This window comes from Myodes glareolus, chromosome 27, assembly GCF_982192425.1.
Source record: "Myodes glareolus chromosome 27, mMyoGla1.1, whole genome shotgun sequence".
Classification (NCBI taxonomy): domain Eukaryota; kingdom Metazoa; phylum Chordata; class Mammalia; order Rodentia; family Cricetidae; genus Myodes; species Myodes glareolus.
In genome coordinates, this window is record NC_142052.1 from 12,402,935 (window position 1) to 12,423,081 (window position 20,147).

The 20,147-nt window shown below is 42.7% G+C and overlaps 1 protein-coding gene across 3 annotated transcripts; it reads right to left on the reverse strand.

Moving 5' to 3' along the window:
* Positions 1-10,546: 10,546 nt before the first annotated feature.
* Positions 10,547-16,527, reverse strand: LOC125399993 (uncharacterized). Of its 3 annotated transcripts, XR_015736814.1 has the most exons (3): positions 16,375-16,527; positions 12,767-12,869; positions 10,547-11,412 (listed from the first exon to the last, which is right to left on the reverse strand). XR_015736814.1 is itself a non-coding variant. In XM_085684055.2 (2 exons), the coding sequence occupies exon 2, from the start codon at positions 12,794-12,796 to the stop codon at positions 11,471-11,473; it is 1,326 nt and encodes a 441-aa protein (XP_085540181.2). In that variant the 5' UTR covers positions 12,797-12,869; positions 16,388-16,527; the 3' UTR covers positions 11,419-11,470. The 3 variants fall into 3 exon arrangements, 2 of the variants coding, with proteins under 2 accessions (XP_085540181.2, XP_087758419.1); XM_085684055.2 differs by lacking the exon at positions 10,547-11,412 and having other exon boundaries at positions 11,419-12,869; positions 16,388-16,527; XM_087902293.1 differs by lacking the exon at positions 10,547-11,412 and having other exon boundaries at positions 11,419-12,869.
* Positions 16,528-20,147: the final 3,620 nt, after the last annotated feature.

The following is a 20,147-nucleotide window of genomic DNA, read 5'->3' on the forward strand; positions in this document are numbered from 1 at the left end:
CACAGAGAAGACGTAACTGTAATGACCAAAGATGCTGCTTCGGTGCAAATTCGCCTCAGTTACGATTTTGCCAAGATCCCTGAAAAACAAAGTCTAAAAAAGAGCCTTTTACTTGGTAACAATTTGATAATTTAAATTTTCCAGAGAATAGTTGTTTCTTGTCACACTGCCCGTGTGCTGATTTGTATCAGTTGAACTTTTTGGACTACAGTATTTCTTGGAAATTAAGATGACTAGTGTTTCCATCAACCATGGCACTGCTTAAAATATCAGAGACACCGAGAAACATTATCTTTTAAGGTTGCCTAGAAAACAAAAAGGTGTCTCTGAACAAGAGGAGTGTTGGTGCCTGGGAGAACGTGCTACGTGGCAACGCCTGAAGTGTCTCCACGGAGGACTGTGAGCAGCAGAACCTCGACTCTACTGGACTGAATTCAGTGTGGGAAGACGTGCTCATTTGTTCCTTACGCTTATGCTGTCCAAAAGAAGAAAGAAGAAAAGAAAGAAAATAAATCCAATGATTAATTGGGGCTGCCCCATTCCATCTAAGTTTGGAATTCCCAAAGCCAGAAGGAGTAAATGACTGTCTCTTCCATTTCTTGTTGGTGTGCGCCTTCCTATCTGTGTCTTCTTCATTTCTGGTACCTTGTCACTGAGGAGAGGGATTGCATCTCCTGTGTGTTGTTTGGACAGATGTGGAGGATGGGTAGAGGGGAGGCCGAGTTGTCATCCTCCCACCTAGAGTGCAACACCCTCAGAAGTCATTAGCAATTACTATGTTACTTAAACCTGGCCAAACTTCAGTTTTCCTCAGAAGTTAAGAATTTTTGATAGTTGTCTTGCTTGTTGTCAATAATGTCAAGTTATTCCTGTGCTAGGTGAACACCGCCAGCTCATCGTGAACTGGAGCACTCTCCTGGGACTGCAATATTTTTTTTACCTGGGGTTCAGATTGTTAGTATCTGACACTGGCTCTCACTTAAAAGTCACAGAAATTTCTACTCGGTTCTTTGTTTTCCTCTTTCCCTCCAACTGCGTTTTAATTGGAATAATTCTGCAATAGTTCTTTTCTGATTTCATACTGGAGGTGAAAATATGTAAGGGAATTATTTGGACAATATGCAGTGTTTCTCATTACTAAGTTTCATTCTGGGTTCAGAATGACTGGTTGAGCTTAGACCAGTTGGAAGACCACAGCAGTGCATCTGAGGAACGTCAGTCTCAGTCTCTCTGGGCCAGCAGTTCTCAGGGGTCACCCATGACCATCGGAAAACACAGATGTTCACATTATAGTGGTTCTTAGGGGTCACCTACGACCACCGGGAAATACAGATGTTTACATTACAGTTCACAACAGTAGCAAAATGAAAGTTATGAAGTAGCAACAAAGTTGATTTTATGACTGGCTGTCAGCACAACAGGAGCACACAACAGTGTGAAAGGGTCTCAGCACCGGGAAGGTTGGGAAGCACTGCTCTAAGCCTTTCCTTCACTATGCTGACACCGGTTTGCAGAAATAAGATGGAGAGAAGAATGACAGCCAACTTAGATAAGTAAAGTAATTGAATGAAAGGAAGAAACTCAATTCTGGCTTTGGTTGGAATAAAGTAATAAATTATCATTTGTGGTATGCAATGTGTAGTCTAAATTTTTTTGAATAATTTTATTATTTTTTGGGATTATAGCATAATGATATCATCTCACCCTCCCCTTTCCTCCCTGCAGAACGTCTTATATATTTCCTTTTGCCCTCTTTCAAAAACATGGCCCTTTCTTCTTTAACTGTTGAACACAAACACACACACACACACACACACACACACACACACACACACACACACACTCTGCTCAGTTCATATAATATTGCTTGCATGTTTGTATGTTTTCAAGGCTCACCCTTTGGGATAGAATCTCCCCCTGGTGTGCTCTTCCCTAGGAAGACGGTTTCTCCCTCTCAGTATCCTTAGTTGCCTGTAGTTCTTTGTGTAGGGTGGAGGCCGCCTGAGCTCTCCCCTTCCGTGTTAGCATGTCTATTGGTGTCGTCGTAGTTCAGGTCATGTTTAGTCGGCCATGCCGGTGAGTCTTTTTTGTTCTATGCTTTATTTGATCTGAAATATTGACATTTAATTTAGAAGAGAGAGCGAGACAGACAGAGGAGACAGAGACAGAGAGAGGTTGAGAGAGGGGCAAGGCTCTGCTGTCCAGACTGGTCTTGAGAGCTTCTGAAGGCTGGGGTCACCGGCACACACCACTACACCTCATCATCTTTAACTGCTCTTTCTACTGCTCTCTTAAGGGTCCCCTGCTGAAGCTTATTTAAAGGATGCAGAGTTAGAGTCTTTGGATGCTGAATCAAAAATAGATCTATGGTTTCACTCAATGTTTGTGCCGGAATGCACCATTTTGGAGTTTATAGATGCTGCAACACTCATTAGGGATATTATTCATTGCTATCAAGTTAAAGAACTGCACTTGAGGACTATGGGAACGCTGGGTTAGAGATGAAATGAGGCTTTTATTTGATGCATCAGCACAAAGGTGGATGGAACAGTGCTGGTGGATGACCCTGGCATGGAGGTCATACTCTTGCTCCGTGGTTTCTCACGTAGTCCTCAGACCACAAGCAAATCACGTCGTGCTTATGAGAGAGTAGGTATCCAAGACATGCTTAGGACGCGCATGAGGGATGGAGGAAGATCTGCTTATCATAACAAAGGAAGCCTATCTCTGTTTAGACTGTTTCTCATGAGAGAGAAATGCCGTGATCGATAGATACCCTATTTAGATAATAATTCTTCCCTGGAAGGGTGAAAATGCTGATAGGTGGTTATGGTCTAGTATATGGGCTATAAAGAGTTAACTGCTTAGGAAGGAAAGTTTTTTTTTTTAAAGTTGTTAAAAGTAGCTGGTAGTATGGTCCAATAATTGTTGATTATAAAGGCCTCCAGCTTTTAATTCCTGCCTGTGGTTTTAATTAGTTTTAATGAATGTAAATCATGTGGTCCTCCGCTGACCTGCTTCAGTTCATTACTCTCTGGGTTGTCTGAAGCTGGTTGTCTCAGGATTAACTGTCATACTCAGGGAGAAGAACTCCTGTCACTCGTGCGGCTGCCGATATGGGCTGTTTTCTTCTGGGAATGACATTGAAGGCGTACAAGATCCGCAGCTTCAGTGAGCAGCTGTGTGTTTGTGGGTGACAGGGGTGGGGACTCACAGACACCCAGAAGACACAGGCTGCAGATACAAAGGGAAGGCCAGGAATTCCTTCAATCACATTTGCCTTATTAATGTGATATGTCCACATGTACTTACGGATTCTTAATGTGATTGAAATTGACATTATTTCAAAAAGGAGGGCAAGGTTTAGGGCTTAAATTCATTGTAACATATTGCCCTATGGATTGGTGGCTAGATTATCAATATTAAGCATGTGCTTTTCTCTGTGGAATGAAGCTTAGATCCAACCAGAAAGCAGTTGGATATGGTCTTAATGATCATAATTTGCTATAAAGTTATTTTAATTTTTACATAATAATAATAATTAATAATTGTATGTATTAAAATTAGGAAACAGCATAATATATTTTAATACATAGTCTTTATTATGATAAAACATATACAGTTTTTTTCTTTACATAAATAAAATCTACAATTGTTCACTTAGCAAGAGAAGTCATTGGATAACACCAATATATCTTTTTAACAAGGAAACTTAACATTGACATAATAGTTTAATCTGTAAAGTGTGGCCTTATTTTGTCAGTTGTCATTATAATGTCTGGTTTGTGTCCAATTTTGCTAAGCTGGTGTTCACTGGTTTGGTTTTGTATTCCGGATGTTTACCTGACCATGTTGTTGATGTTTACATGATGGTGGACATACTGGGATGTTTTTGCAAACAACGGAGTCCTTTTTGGTCTTTTTAAGGTCTTGGAAACTTGATGGCCACTAAAACCATGCCAAGCCAGTATCCAGTAGCTTTCAGGTTCTTGTTTTGAGAATTCAAAGAATGACATTCATGGGCCACCGAGAATGTGTTTTAGAGATGAGTTTATTGTCTATTCACCTATGGCAGTTCAGCTGTGTTGAGTAAGAGGGCAAGAGCTAGTTGAGGAGAGACCCTGTAAGCAGGAAACATCCAGAAAATAGCTTGGCAGAGAGCGGCTAATCAGGGGCTAATAGAGGATTTACTGGAAGAAACTTGGGTGAGGTGGGGACACCAACTGGCCCACTTAGGTGTCCAGGCGCCTTCTCTTAGCATTGGTAACATAAGTGTATATAGCCTTCAGACAGAAGAGCTCAATTAGGTTGTAACAAGGAACAGGAAAGAGAACTCTGGTCTTCCTGCCCTCCAAGGGGAGGAACTGCTGCCTTGGGTTCCTGTCGTACATTCCCAGTTTCTATTTCTTAGTCTTATCTTTGTAGGGTAACTCCAATTAAACTCTTTGATTTGAACACACACACACCACTACCCAGGCTTCATACATGTGCTGTCCATAGTTATTTTTAACTAGTACTAGTTTTAACTAGTACTATTTTTAACTAGTACTAGTCATCCCTTATCCAAGTGCCCACACCTTCCCACACAGAAGCCTCCCTTCCCATCATTCTACTTCTCCCTTCAATATCACTTTGTTCTTTTGTCTTTCTCCCTTAAACTCTTTCTTTTCCCTCCCCACCAACGGTCTAGTTTCCTGGATTCCACAGGTGCTTCAAGTTAAACACAGAAATCTAAAGATTCAGTGTTAATATCCATGTAGGTATGTATGTATGAGAACATGTGACACTTATCTTTCTGGATCTGGGTTATATCCCATAGTATGATGTTTTCCAGTTTTATCTATTTTTCTGCCAAGTCACACTTTTGTTTTTCTTTACAGCTGAATAAATTTCAGTGCATGTAGGCATATTGTCATTATCCATTCATCAGCTCATGGACTTCCTGGCTATTTCCAGCATGCAAATCTGGCCAAGAACTCATGGTTGGGAAGCCCATAGGCCCCAAAGTTAATCTACTACTATTACTCTGCTAAACTGACATAGTTTCAAACTGTCTTTTAAATTAATATCTATGTTCATAGACTAGTGCAGTGCTCAGTCTTCATTAGGAAAGTTTTTTTTTTTTTTTTTTTTTTTGTCCAGAGCATCGTGATTACTATAGACTTCACAATTGACCAAAGTGCAGGGAAGAAGTCTCAGTGGAGTGCTCAATTAGGTTTTTATATACTCATCCACCACAACAAAAACCAAGAAAAATTAGTGACAGAGTTAAAACTAGAAAAACAGTTAAATTTAATCCTCTTTTATGGTTCATGTTTCCATTATTGCATTTCCTCCTTCCTTATCACTTAATATTTAATTTTCTTTATATATGCACATTTGTATACATGTACACATATGTGCACACATACATATTATAGGATAGGAGCCACATATGAAGGAGGACATACCATTTTTTCCTTTGTTCTTTTCACATTTGGCAACTTCATACAAATTAGTTGCCTGGGAAGAGACAACCTTAATTGAATAATTGCTTTCGTAATATTAGCTTATAGGCAACTCTATGGAGGTATTTTCTTGATAGTAATTATGTGGGAGGGTCCAGTTCACTATGGGTGGTCCTGTGTTGTGTAACAAGACAAACTGAGAAAGCCATGTAGAGCAAGCCAGTAAGCAGCATTCCTCCATGGTCTCTACCTCCAGTTTTCTCCTGCCTTGAGTTCCTTCCTTGGCTTCTCATGATGGTAGACTATAGTAATTTATTTATTTATTTGGTTATTTATTTTTTCCATTCAAAAATTAACACTTCCTCCCCTCTTCCCATTTCCCTCCTGCTCCCCCACTCACCCTCCTCCCCCCCTCTCCCTCCTTAAGAGAGGGCAGGGAACCCTGCCTTGTGGGAAGTCCAAGCCCCTCCCTCCTACATCCAGGCCTAGGAAGCTTTGCATCCAAATAGACTAGGGTCCCAAAAAGCCAGTACATGCAGTAGAAACAAGTTCCAGTGCCTTTATCAATGGCTTCTCATTTCCAGCCACATTCAGAGAGTCCGGTTTGATTGCATACTCATTCACTCATTCAGTCCTGGTCCAGCTGGATTTGGTGAACTCCCATTAAAACAGGCATACTGCCTCAGTGGGTGGACCAATCCCTCATGGTCCAGACTTCCTTGCTCATCTTCTCCCTCCTTCTGCTCTTCAAAGGAACCTTGGGGGCTCAATTGTAACATGAGAGGGCCTGCTTGTTTGTATTTCTGTCCTGTCCGCCCCCCCCCCCCTCAGCTGTTTAGTACCAGAGAAAAATCACACACAGATCTCTGTAAGTTATAAAGCTGATTGGCCCATTAGGTCAGGCTACTTATTAGCTAACTCTCACATCTTGATTAACCCATTTTTCTGATCTATGTTAGCCATGTGGCTCAGTACCTTTTTCAATGGGGCAGCTCACACCCTGCTGCTTCGGTAGTCTGGGCAGGAGTGGGGAATCAGCTTCCTCCTCCCCAGAATTCTCCTGCTTTCTTTGCATCATTTCCACTTCCTGTCTGGTTTTCCCGCCTACACCTCCTGCCTGACCAATCAGCGTTTATTTAAAACATGACTGACAGAATACAGACAATTCTCCCGCACTCAGTCTATTGCTCTGATGAGGGTCTCTGTCTCTATCTCCATCCATTGACAGATGAAGATTCTATGGTGATATTCGAGATAATCATCAATGTGGTAATGGGACAAGGCCAGTTTAGGCACCCTCTACTCTGCTGTCCAAGGACCTAGCAGGGGGCATCCCCGGGGACACCTGGGATCCCCTCTAGAGCCAAGTCTCTTGCCAACTCTAAAATGACTCCCTTGATGTAGATATCTTCTTCCCTGCTCCTATATCTGCCCTTCCTCCATCTCCACCTTCCCACTCCCCCAAGCTCTCTCCAGTCTTTCCTTTCTCCCTTCTCTCTCCGCCTGTCTGCAACAGACAAAGGTCTGATCTCCAAAATATATAAAGAACTCAAGAAGCTGGACATGAAAATTCTAATTAACCCAATTAAAAAATGGGGTACTGAACTGAAAAGAGAATTCTCATCAGACGAAGTTCAAATGGCCAAAAGACACTTAAGGTCATGTTCAACCTCCTTAGCGATCAGGGAAATACAAATCAAAACAACTTTGAGATACCATCTTACACCTGTCAGAATGGCTAACATCAAAAATACCAATGATAGCCTATGCTGGAGAGGATGTGGAGTAACAGGAACACTCATCCATTGTTGGTGGGAATACAAACTTGTGCAACCACTTTGGAAATCAGTGTGGTGGTTTCTCAGGAAATTGGGAATCAATCTACCTCAGGATCCAGCAATTCTGCTCTTGGAAATATACCCAAGAGATGCCCAATCATACTACAAAAGCATTTGTTCTACTATGTTCATAGCAGCATTATTTTAATTACCAGATCCTGGAAAGATCCTAGATTCCCCTCAATGGAAGAATAGATAAAGAAAGTGTGGAATATAGAATATATACACATTAGAGTACTACTCAGTGGTAAAAAATAATGACATTTTGAATTTTGTATGCAAATGGATGGAAGTAGAAAACACTATCCTGAGTGAGATAACCCAGATCCAAAAAGATGAATATTCTATGTACTCACTCTTTTGTGGACTCTATCCATAAACCAAGGACATTAAGCCTATAGTTCACAAGCCTAGAGAAGCCAAATAACAAGGTGAAGTCAAAGAAAAACATATATAGATCCTCCTGGAAATTGGAAGCAAACAAGATTGCTGGGCAAAAGTTGGGAGCATGAGGGTGGGGGTAGGGGTGAGGATGGGGCTGGGGGAAGGGGACTATGGTAATTTATAAACCAAATAAAGCCTTTCCTCTGCAAGTTGGCTTTGGTTAGTTTTTTATTATAGCAACAGAAAGCCAACTAGGATGGAAATTCAGACCAGAGGGTGGGATTGTTGTGATAGACCTGACCATGTCAGTTTTGGGGGAGGCTTGTGGAGGTAGTTTTGATTTTTGTACTAGAAACAGCCATTGAATGCTCAGAGCTCAATGCACTGTTGACTGGCCTTTGAAGATAGGAATATTGAGAGACGTTCAGATCAGGACACTTGGTCTGTGAAGTTACAAAGGGGATCAAACACTACACCCTGGTCATTCCCATGAAACTTGCTTTACTCAGCCAACTAGGGGTAGTAGCTAGAGTTGAAGAATTATGGCTGAATATCAGTGAATAGTAAGAGATTATAAAATCTTCCTAGAAGTATTTCTCCCGAATCAGCACACAGAAGCTCTGGTTGAAGGCTAGTACTGTATGTATCTCAAGTTGGGATCTGAACTTGGTAATGTATAAGATTCTTTTATATGTTACTGGTTTTGGTGACATGAAGCTTATAGGATTAAAGGGATCATGGAGAGAAACTGAAGCTTGGTGTCATGAAGCTGCGTCACAGTCCCTGAAGAGGGACTTGAGAGGCCTTTGGTGGAAGGGTAGCCTCTGTTCAGTTGGACAGCATATTAGTTATGTCGGGACTGGGATGGCCATCAAGGACATTGGCAGATGTGGAATGAAGTTGGACTGAGCTTACAGGTCAAGCTGTGAGTGCTGGATAGGGAGCCCGAGAACTGGGACTACCCAAGCTCTCTGAAACCCAGAGGATCATGAGTGACTTCCAGATGTCAGACACTGAACTATTTCTACTGTTGAAGTTTGTTTTTGTTTTGACCTGGTATTATGCCCTGGTTCGTCCCTCTCAGAACAGGAAGGTACATACATTGGTTTTAATTTAATTTAATTTTTTAAATATATGAGCCTAGAGTTAAGAGACTTTGGATTTTTAAAGAAACTTTATGTAATGGTCTGCCCTGTCCCTTTAAGAGACAAGTCTTGCCACTCTCTCCTTCTGCTGGGGCAAATGGACCTTCTGCCTGAGTGGACTCTCTCTCTCTCTCTCTCTCTCTCTCTCTCTCCCTCTGTCTTATATCTCTTCAGAAGAGGTGGCTGCTGCCTCTCCTCTCCCCCCTCTGTTTCTCTCTCTCTCTCTCCCCTCTCTTTCTCCCCTCCCCTTTCTCTTCCCTCCATAACCCACTAAATAAAGTATACCCACAGTCTCTGCATAGTGTGTCTATCTGTCTCTCACCTGCCAAGTGCTGATCACTGGGAAAAACTGCCTTTCATCTAAACTGAAGATCTCCAGACGGTGGACAGAATCACTGGAATCAACAGATTAGCTTCTCAGGTTAAGGTAGATCTGTCTTCCTACAGATTTCTTAGCCCACAGGATCTTCTGGAGCCTGGCAGGCCCTGCACTAAACAGAAAAAGGCAAATACAACCCTCAGTGACCATAGAGGACCCTGAGGAGTAGCTCTAGGTGCCATTCAAGTAACTTCTCTGTCTTTTTAAATCAAAAGCTCAAGTAAAATTTTATCCTTCTCAAAGATCTCTGATGCAGTTTGATAGCAGAGAGGTTTTGTCAGTTTAAAAAGACAGCCTCACCAAACATTTTTCAATAAAATACAAAGTGAAGGTTATTAAGGTATGTACCTGCAAATTATAAAGATGTGAGAACAAAATTCTCTCTTGTGCTGCCTTTCATAGTCTTAAAGATACTTTTCATTATGTAAAAGTATCTGTTATAGTCATTATGGTATAAATATACTGCTGTTTAAAACTTATGTTTTCACAAACCCAAAAAAATTCTTGTAAGTTCCAGGAAGCTGAATTAAACAATCCATCTTAACCGGGTCAGATATACCCATCTTAATTTCCTTGTCCTAAAATTTTTTTTCTAAACTTAACTTTGTATTCTCTTCTGCCAATACCTTAAACAGGTCTAAGAGACACTGGATATTTCCATACCACAAACACCAGACAGGAGTAAAAAGACCAGTTACCCCAGGATGTGTCCCACAAATAAGCAGGAAGCAGTCTTGAGAATCCGCTGTCCTAATTCCTTTAACATGTTGTGCCTAACTTCCCACCTTTTTATTTTGAAAAAGAGATGGGAATGTAATGGTCTGTCCTGTCCCTTTAAGAGACAAGCCCTGCTCACTCCCCTGCCCCCCTTCTGCAGGGGCAAGCTGGGATCTTCTGCCTGAGCAGGCGCTCTCTCTCTCTCTCTCTCTCTCTCTCTCTCTCTCTGTCCTATCTCTCTTCAGAAGAGGTGGCTGTTGCCTCTCTTCCCCCTCTTTCTCTCTCTCTCTCCCTCTCCTCTTTCCCATTCCTGCCATAACCCACTAAATAAACCATACCCACAGTCTCTGCATGGTGTGTTCACCTGGCTCTCACCTGCGGAGGGCTGCTGTGGCTCTGCTGTGGGTCTCCGGTCACCCACAGTGGCCTGCTGTGTGCCGAGGCTCCCCACCTGGGACCACTGTCCCTTGTGGCCTGGCACTGGCACTCGGAGAATTATGCTGCTTTTTCTAAACCACTACACTTTTGACTTTTAAAGAATTGAAAATTTTAAAGATGGGGAGATGTCGTGACCGCCTCGACCAGCAAGGAAGACGCAACACCGGAGCTCTTATTGCAAGCAGTTTACTCAGGACCTTGTTACAATAGCTTCTCTCTCCGGGCAAGCCCCTCCCAGCCCTTAAATAGCCCAGAGCAGCCAATCCTGGATCGCCACGTGGGCACTGACCATAGATCCACTTATACGCTAGCAGCTTACGATCATCGCGTGATCCTGGCCTTAGCCAAATAAGGTGTTGTTTACCACAGAGAGTGCTCGCTTTCAGGATCGCGGAAAGCGGAAGCCAGCGCCATCTTTTAGGTGCAGCTCCACGCAGCTCTCTACAATTCCCCCTTTTTTGTTTTAAAAGCAACAGGCAAGAGTAGAGGTCTGATCTCTGTTAAAAATGAAGCATGTACTATTGTTTATCCAGGTGTCTTCCACCCAGAAAACACTAGACCCGCTTGGTGCCCTTTTTACAGAGTTGGGAGTTAGGCACCGACCCATGTGCAATCAGACTTGTTCCTCTTGAGATAGATATAATTACCCTCAAGTGCAGTGCGCAAGCCTCGCATCCTGTGCTTATATGTTTTTTAAAGTAGTTAACCAAGCTTGTGGGGACTGTCCTGCTTCAATAGCCATGAAGGCTTGAATGATCATTGCTGCATTGTGACGTTGTGAGGCCCTCATGTGACAAATGCACCACAGACATACCAGGGAGGCAAACATCATTAGGCCTGTCAGGGCTCCTATTCCCGCCCACTCCTTAAAATAACTAAAAGTTTGTTTCAGCATTTTAAGAAAAGCATTATCAGTAGGTAATTCTAGCTGTGTGGCATTCAGGAAAATAATCTGGTTGGTCAAGGTGTCCATCAGGTTCTCGAACTCCTTGCTCCAGTTTCCCTGGAGGTATGCACTCAGCTGCCGGCTCAGGTTACCATTCTTTGTAAGATTCTCAGCCAATCTGGAGGTAATACACAAAGAGGAGAGGGAATGAATACATCCTACACTGGTTAAGGTTACTAAGTCATCTGCTCTTGCAAGAGGTCTACTCTTTGGTTTACTGTCAAAATGCCAGCTTTTAAATGACCATTGATGGATTTCAAAGTGGTCATTGTGGAGGCTGTCCTCTCCACGATTTCATTAACTGTCTCTGCAATCTGAGTTTTTGCAGTCATGGCAACAGCAGCTGTCATGGCAGCTGCAGCAGATACAGCAATTGTGGTGACTAGGGTCACTGTTATCCCAAAGTCTCGTTTTGTTCTGAGCAGATGAGTGATTGGGAAGGTACCGGTATCAACTATGACCGGGATGGGAACATATGTGGGAACTCTCATCACCACAGCCGTGTTATAAGTACCATTCCAGCACTGACTTGCGAGGCAAGTTGCCTTAGAGGAATTACAATAGATCACATCCTCTGTGGCATTGGTGATATTAGTCAGCAAAAAGAAGAAAGGTGCCTTTAAGCACAGTGGACTGGCGGAAACAGTAACATTGTTCAACATTTTATTTATAGTAACATTTGAGAGAACTCCCTTCCTATCTCGGCTGGCAGAGATGTTAAGGAGCTGAACAGTCAAATTACGAAGGGCAACAAAAGGCTCTAGGGATGAAAAGGCCCCCCTTTCATTGGAAAGAATCCATTGAAACCAGGGCCATGTGTTCTTCTTATTAGTTTTCTGATTAGTCCGATTAGCAAGACTAAAGGAGTACCTTCCTAAAGGAGGGGTAAATTCAAAACCTGGTGCAATCTGCTTTGACTTATGATCTGGGCTTTGACACGGTGTCCAATGAGGGGGGTACCCTAAATTAGGGGCACAATAAGGTAATACTTGTCGGGCGGTAGAATTCCCTAATCCAATGCATGAGCTTGAAGGCCGAAGCCCTTCCATCAACATCAATAAGGTAGTAATACTTGTGGCATTACCACCGTTTTTACCGCTGCCTGTGCCCGAGGAAGCACCCGTATTTATTGTTCTCAGTGCTTCCGCGAGCATGGTGAGAGGAATATGATTATCGGTCAACGGGTCAAGCCAATTACCCACAGAGCTATTTTTCAACCATATACGTGGGTTAGAATTATTTTCAAAAGAAAAACATAAGGTTCCTTGAAGAGGAACATCAGTTGAATTATACATAGCCATGCTAGGGTCTAAATTTACGCAGGGTAAGCCTAATTCACAACTAGTGGAAAAAAACACAGGTAAAACTTTTGATGTAGAATGAACAGGTATAGGAATTGGCCATGCTTTTGCTATGGCCCACAAGATTTGTTCATTGGCCTGGGTCAACAACGGGGACATCAGGACTGTCACCATCAGTAGGATCACAGTCTGAGGCTTCATCTTGCTTGTCGTTCCTCTGCACTTGTACTTTCCTCACCAGGCGCTCCGGTACTCAAATAGGGTCCAAATGATCCTGTGGAAAAACACAAACAGAGCCTCGTGCCCATGCCAGCATGGGATCAGGGCCATGCCAGACCCCTGTCATAGCGTCTTTCCATTTTATCAATCCTTTTAACGGACTGGATGGGCAAGAATGCCTGTCCGCTGCAGACTGATTGGTATTATCCAAATTCAAAAAATTAAGTGTAAACAAAGAAAGTCTATTCTTAGGGGTCGGTCTGTTGATGACCTATTCCCCCTTTTTGTTTTTGAAGCAATTCATTTAAAGAGCGATGAGCACGCTCCACAATGCCTTGGCCTTGTGGATAATAAGGCAGTCCATGTATGAGTTGAACACCCATGCGTTGACAGAAGGAGGTGAACTTTTGTCCCATATAAGCGGGACCATTGGGGTTTTCTAGACAATGAGCAATCACTTGGGTTGCCTTTTCACCTGTCATGGGTGTGTCATGGATAATGCCAGAGCACATATCCACGGAGACATGTACGTATTTTACTTTGCCAAACTCAGAGAGATGGGTAACATCCATCTGCCAAAGTTTAAGGGGGAGCAATCCACGCGGATTAACCCCTAAAGTTTGAAGGTGATGATGTATGACACATTGTGGACAATCCACAACCACCTTGTGTGCATCAGCACGGGAAATGGCAAACTTTTGTTGTAGGGTTTTGGCGTTAACATGAAACTCTTTATGAAAATCATGAGCCCTCTGCAGGGCAGAGGCAAGAAACATCCATTCTTGTCTAGTATACTGATCAACTTTGTCATTGCCAGCAGCCAGAGGGCCTGGCAAACCTGTATGTGCACGAATGTGCTGTACAAAGAAAGGATTCTTATGTTGCCAGAGTAAGAGCTGTAATTGTGTAAATAACCTATGTACAGGGCTGGAGGATTTAATAGGTCCAGTGCACTCAAGGTATTTTAAGGCGTTAACAACATAACAAGAATCCAAAATCAAATTAAATGTAAATGGACAGGATTTAAACACCTCAACCACGATTGCTAGCTCCACTTGCTGAGGAGCTCCAGGAGAAAACTGATATTTAACAGGTTCTGTGGAGTCCACCATGTATGCACCACAGCCAGTCTTAGATCCATCTGCAAATATAACACTGGCTCCTGGAATGGGCCGTAAGGCAGTGATTTTTGGAAAGACTACCGGATGTTCTTTAAAAAAGGTTAACGGTGGATGCTTAGGAAAATGACAATCGATGCACCCAGAATAGGAGCACCGTAAAATAGCCCAATCATCAATAGTGGCACATAAAATATTAACTTGATTAGTATCATATGGGGTGACTATTACACATGGTGCAACTCCAAAATGTTGCAGGCAATTTTGAATGCCTTGCTGAGCAAGCAAAGCGACAGCAATAGGATAATATTCTATGGATTTCGCGGGGGAAATCCTGGGATGAATCCAAAGTAATGGTCCTTCCTGCCACAGAATACCTGTGGGTTGTAGATTAGTGGGTAAAATGCATAAAGCAATATCTTTTTTAGCCTGCACCCGTTTTAAAAAGGCTTTAGATAATTTTTCCTCTACAAGAGAGAGTGCTTGTCGAGCTTCACTGGTTAATTGTCTGGGAGAATCTAGAGCTACATCGCCAACTAAAATATCATACAACGGTTTTAACTCATAATTTGCCATGCCCAAACTGCCCCTGATCCAATTTATATCTCCCAATAATTTTGAAAATCATTTAATGTATGCAAATGATCTTTTCTTAATTCTACCTTTTGTGGTATAATTTGATTATATGTTATTTTAGAGTACTGAAGCTGCCAGTCCGGCACTGGTGAATGGACCTCCTAATTCTCTACATGCTCTCATCCAGACTTCTAATCCTCTATTTTTATATGGGGTGATAGCCGCTCTGCACTCCTGGGTACATTGTTCACACACCAGCTGCTTGACAAACGGCATAGCCGTGTCCGGGTCACCAAAGATCTTTCCTGCCGCTTCTACCATCCTAGCCACATAATCAGAAAAAGGCTCCATAGGCTCCTGAAGGATCTTAGTCAAATTACCAATTACCTCCCCTTTATTAGGTAAGGTCTTCCATTCTCTTGTGGCAATGTTATTAATTTGATCATACACTCGAGGAGGATATCCATTTTGCTCGTTGGCAAACCTGCCTTGTCCAAGCAACATGTCTGTGTCCCAGACTGCTTGTGCCCCTCCAGCTGCTTATTGCAGCCTGTGCATTGGCCAATTCAACTAAAAGAGCTTTCCAATGTAGATACTGGCCAGGGGACAAACATGCTCGTGCTAGGTTCATCCAATCAGCTGGAGTCAAGGCGTATGTAGAGCTTCCACTTGGGCCACCATAAAGGCGGCTGTAGTGCCATAAGTCCGAACAGATTCTGCCAATGTCTTGATGACCTTAAAATCCAAAGGCTCATGGAATCGATTGCCTTGTGGATCTTGAAATTCAGGAAATGCTGAGGCCGTCATCATTTCTGCCCTGACTTCTCTCCATACCTTAGGATTGAAAGAAATCCCTCCCTCTGCTCCTATAACCTCCGGATACTGGGGTGGAGCTGAAGGGGTTACAGTCCTGCGCATGCCTTTAGATGTCTTATTTTTCCCTCCGTTTCCCCTTTTCTCGGAGATTTTCATTCTTTTAAATGTTTTCCTAAGGGTTTCTCTATCTTCATCCATTTCTGTCTCTGTGTCTGGTGTCTCTGGGTCTGGCCCTGTCTCTGAGCTCAAGGAGACAGAAGAGTCTGATTCCTCCAATTCTGACAGGCTAGGATATAATCGACCCTTTTGCTTTTCCTGGGCCCTTTCCTTCTTCCCTCTACCTGAATCTGTATTAGATGCCACATCAGACTTTGCCTTTTTAGAGGCTGCCGTTTCTGAAGCTGCCCTCTCTGAACGTTCCTCCTGTAATATCTCTAAGACCGCTTGGCCATTTTCTACTGCTTCACTGCACTTTCGATCCTCGAGTCAGCTTTTCACTAATTTCCAGATAGGTCTTACTCCAGCCTTAAGCATTCCCTGTTCTGCAGAAAACTCAAGGTCTCTACCTAGCTTTTCCTATGACGGCGTTGTAAGCTTCCCGGAGACTGCAAACCAAAGTGCAGTGGTATCACATTCCTCCAGGAACCTCCCTAAGGTACTTTTCTTAAGTTTTAGATTTTTTGAACGAAGCAGCTCGTTCAAAGCCAGAAAAATTGGGTGAAAAGGAGAATTCCTCATGTCTGTTCACTGAGGATCCTCAATACACTCCCTACAAAAATAAGTAAAAATGATGAACCAGAACACTGTATTCAAGAGTACCCAAGCTGCTAAAAGCAGGTAGTAGTCCATCAACAGTATCAGGCAATTTTTCTTTCAGTTTGTCGGGCTAGGGAACCCAATGTGCTCTACAGACTTGTAGCCCTTCCGCTGTAGTAAGCTCTACTTTCACTTTCGATTTGTCCCCTCTAGTTGCAGCTCTACTTCCCCGCTCTCCCTTTGTTGACAGGCGAGAGCAAATAACCCACTTTGGTTGCGGATCCCCAATCTTACCTTGAGGACTTACCGGTGCACCCCCTGACTGCTGCAAGTTCTGGGCTCCAGGGAGAGGAGAGGAGAGTACCCCGTAAGGGCCACCACCTGTTGCGACCGCCTCGACCAGCAAGGAAGATGCAACACAGGAGCTCTTCTTGCAAGCAGTTTACTCAGGACCTGTTACAATAGCTTCTCTCTCTGGGCAAGCCCCTCCCAGCCCTTAAATAGCCCTGAGCAGCCAATCCTGGATCACCACGTGGGCACTGACCATAGGTCCACTTATACACAAGCAGCTTACGATCATCGATCATCGCATGATCCTGGCCTTAGCCAAATAAGGTGTTGTTTACCACAGAGAGCGCTAGCTTTTGCGGAAGGGGGAAGTCGGCACCATCTTTTAGGTGTGGCTCCACGCAGCTCTCTACAGGGAGATTTTTAAAGTTTGCACTTTGTACTGTGAATAGCATGAGATCCTGGAACTAAACAAGAAAGGAAAATGTCATGCTTTAGTTGTAATGTACTTAGGTGTCAAGTTGACTAGGGGTCTGTGTTCTGGTTAGTTTTTGTGACACACACTGGAGTAATCTGGGAAGAGGGAACCTCAATTGAAAAATTTCTTCCATCAAATTGATCTCTGAACAAATTTCTGGGGCATTTTCTTTTTTCTTTTTTTTTCTGAATTTTTATTTTTATTTTTTCAAAGTTTATTAAATTATAAAAGTTTCCATTTCCGCCCCTCCTCCCAACACCCTCCCACTCCCCCCACTCTCTCTCCTCCTCCCTCTCCATCCCTAAGAGCAGTCAGGGTTTCCTGTCTGGGGCATTTTCTTAATGTATAACATGGGAAGGCCCAGCACATTGTGGATGGGGCCACCTTTGGGCAAGTAGCCCAGGGTTGTATAAGAAAGCAGGTTAAGCAAGTCCTGGCTAACAAGACAGTAAAGCAGGGACTCTCCATGGTCTCTGCTTCAATTCCTTCCTCCAGGCTCTTGCTTTGGGTTCCTGCCTTGGCTTTCCTCCCTAGTGGACCACAGCCTGTAAGCCAAATAAACTCTTTTCCCTTAAGTGAACTTTGGCCACATTTCATTACAACAACAGAGAAGCAAACTAAAACAAACCACCAGCCCCTGCAGGGAGAGTCAGTTCTTTAAGAGTGTGGTTCCTGGTGAATTGACCATGCTCCAGAGGGTGGCCTCACCCGATAGATTTACCTACATCCCAAATCGTACTGGGTAGGCGTGCATAAAGGGACCAATCTTGTGGAACCATAGCTGCAGGATTTCCATGGCTTGGAGCAATAGCAGGATTTAGGAGAGAAATTCCAATGAGGCTCCAGTATTGATGGTGTGCCAGGAGCCCTGAACCAGACTAATGACTCATTGTAACGAGCATTTGCAAGTAAAGCTGTTTGGACTAAAGGGTGTACTGTGTGGCACATCCCAGCTCCCCAGGCCACTGCAACAAATGAATACGCGATGGAGAGGTGGGAGAGATGGAGAAGTAAAATGTTTTTTTTTTTCCCCTAGGGACAGGCTCCAAGGGTAGAGAGGGCAGAAATGGAAGCAATTAAAAGTGAGTGGGATTGGGGTGTATGATGTGAAATTCCCAAGAAATCAATAAAAAAGAATTATGTTAATAGGAAAGAAGACGGCAATTTGGGAGCAAGGTAAGGGCTGAGTCTAGGAGGATTTAAAGGAAGGAAAGGGGGTATGAATGTGTTGAAAAACATTGCATGACACTCTCAAAGAAGTAATAAAATATTATATTAAAACATTCAGCTCTTCTAGGGGGTTGGGATTTTGGCCTTCAAGTTGAAAGAGCATTACTAAGTCTCAGGCAGTCGAGTTGCTGACAGGCCCCAACCTTCAGTTGCTGCCTTCAGTTCATCCTATCGAGGGAGTGATTTATTGTTGGCTCTTTTCGGTTAGAGAAAACTGAGTATCCTTTGTCTTTTGTGGTTTGTCTTTTCTAGACCAGGGTTCAGTCCAGGATTATGTGTTCAATTTAGCTTTCCTATGTCTGTAGTCTTCTGTTAACTGGAACAGTTCCTTAGCTTATCTTTTCCTTCCACACCATTGACATCTTTGAAAACCTATGAGAGTTGGTTTTATGAAGGTGTGTGTGGGTGCTTCTGATATTTTTCCATGATAATACTCAAATTTTACATCTTTGGTGAAATACTGCATAAAATCACATTGTTTTCTACATGTGCCTATGTACCTTATTGATAACACTTTTATTAGTTAAATTTTTCATGCAATACATTTTGATCATATTCTTTCCCTTCCCTCAAGCCATCCCAGATGATTCTTTCTGCTCTTTATGTATCCCAAAACATAAAACAAAAGCCCAACAAAACAAAACATAAAAAGGCAAAACACCAAGCCACAAGCACCATCGCCACAACAAAGCACATAAATATATGGAGTCCATCTTGTGTTTGTCAGCTGCTCCTGACCACAAGACCTGCTCTGGACCATCTACAGAAGACCTTTGAGCCTACTCCTCCACAGAGATCCCTTCGCCTTGAGGGCAGCACTTTAATATAGACATCCATGTTGAAATGAGCTGCTTGGCCATCCCGGTCTCCCAGAACCGAAATAATCACACAGAAACTGTATTATTTAAATCACTGCTTGGCCCATTAGCTCTAGCTTCTTATTGACTTACTCTTACATCTTAATTTAACCCATCTCCATTAATCTGTGCAACATCACGAGGTCATGGCCTACCAGCAAAGTTTCAGCATGTCTGTCTCCAGCGGCAGTTCCATGGCTTCTCTCCAACTCTGCCTTCCTTCTCCCAGCATTCAGTTTAGTTTTCCCTGCCTAGCTCTGTTCCCAATAGCTCTGCTATAGGTCCAAAGCAGTTCCTTTACTAACCAATGGCATTCACAGCAAACGAAGAGGAATCCCACATCACCTCTAACTGAGGATTGATGCTCCATGGCCTCTTGTGGGTCTCTGTATTAATTTCCATCTATTGCAGGAAGAAGTTTCTCTGATAAAGGTGGAGTGGTGCAGGAAAGTGTGGGCATAGCAATACTGATGATGTGTTTTTGATGGCTTGTTTATGCTGGGAGTAGCCCTGTTCTGTTAGGCCTAGTGTTTTGCTTTGAGAAGTAATAGTGATTTGTGGGAAGATGCAAAGACATGATGATGCTATACAAGTCATCTTCCCTTTTAAACCTTTTGTCACTAGATCTGTCAACCATTGATGATTCTTGCTTGAATAAATTTCACAAGGATGATTGTAAAAATAGATTTTAAAATAGTTTTTTATGGTTATTATGTGGTACTTTTGCTGTAAGAAATCACTCTTTTCCACTTAGTTTGTTAAAAGGGCACAAGAATTCATATTTAAGTAAATATAAATGTAAAAAAGACCATATATGACCTTCTGTATTTATTGTGATGATAAAAGCATTCTAAATTTAATGAGTAATAGTCCCTTCAAAACAGCTGCTGGACCAGTTAGTCCTCTGTAACTTTTGGAGTACTGCTCTTTCTTTTTTTTCTGATACAAGAAGCTGTATCTGATTAGTTTGGTATTTCCCATGTTGCAATCTTGGGGTGCAGCAATGTTTCCAGGAGTCCTAATTCTGTCAGTGGCAACAGTATTTAAAACAAAGGTCTGTGTGGTGTTATGTCTTTTTAAAACAAAGTCAGTGGTTGGAATGAACAAGCAGTGAACAATAATGGAGCAATTATTCTGACAGACAGACACTATATTCTATATTGGAATGAAGTTTGCCCACCAGTTGCTGGAACTGAGGGAATGGGGCACATTTA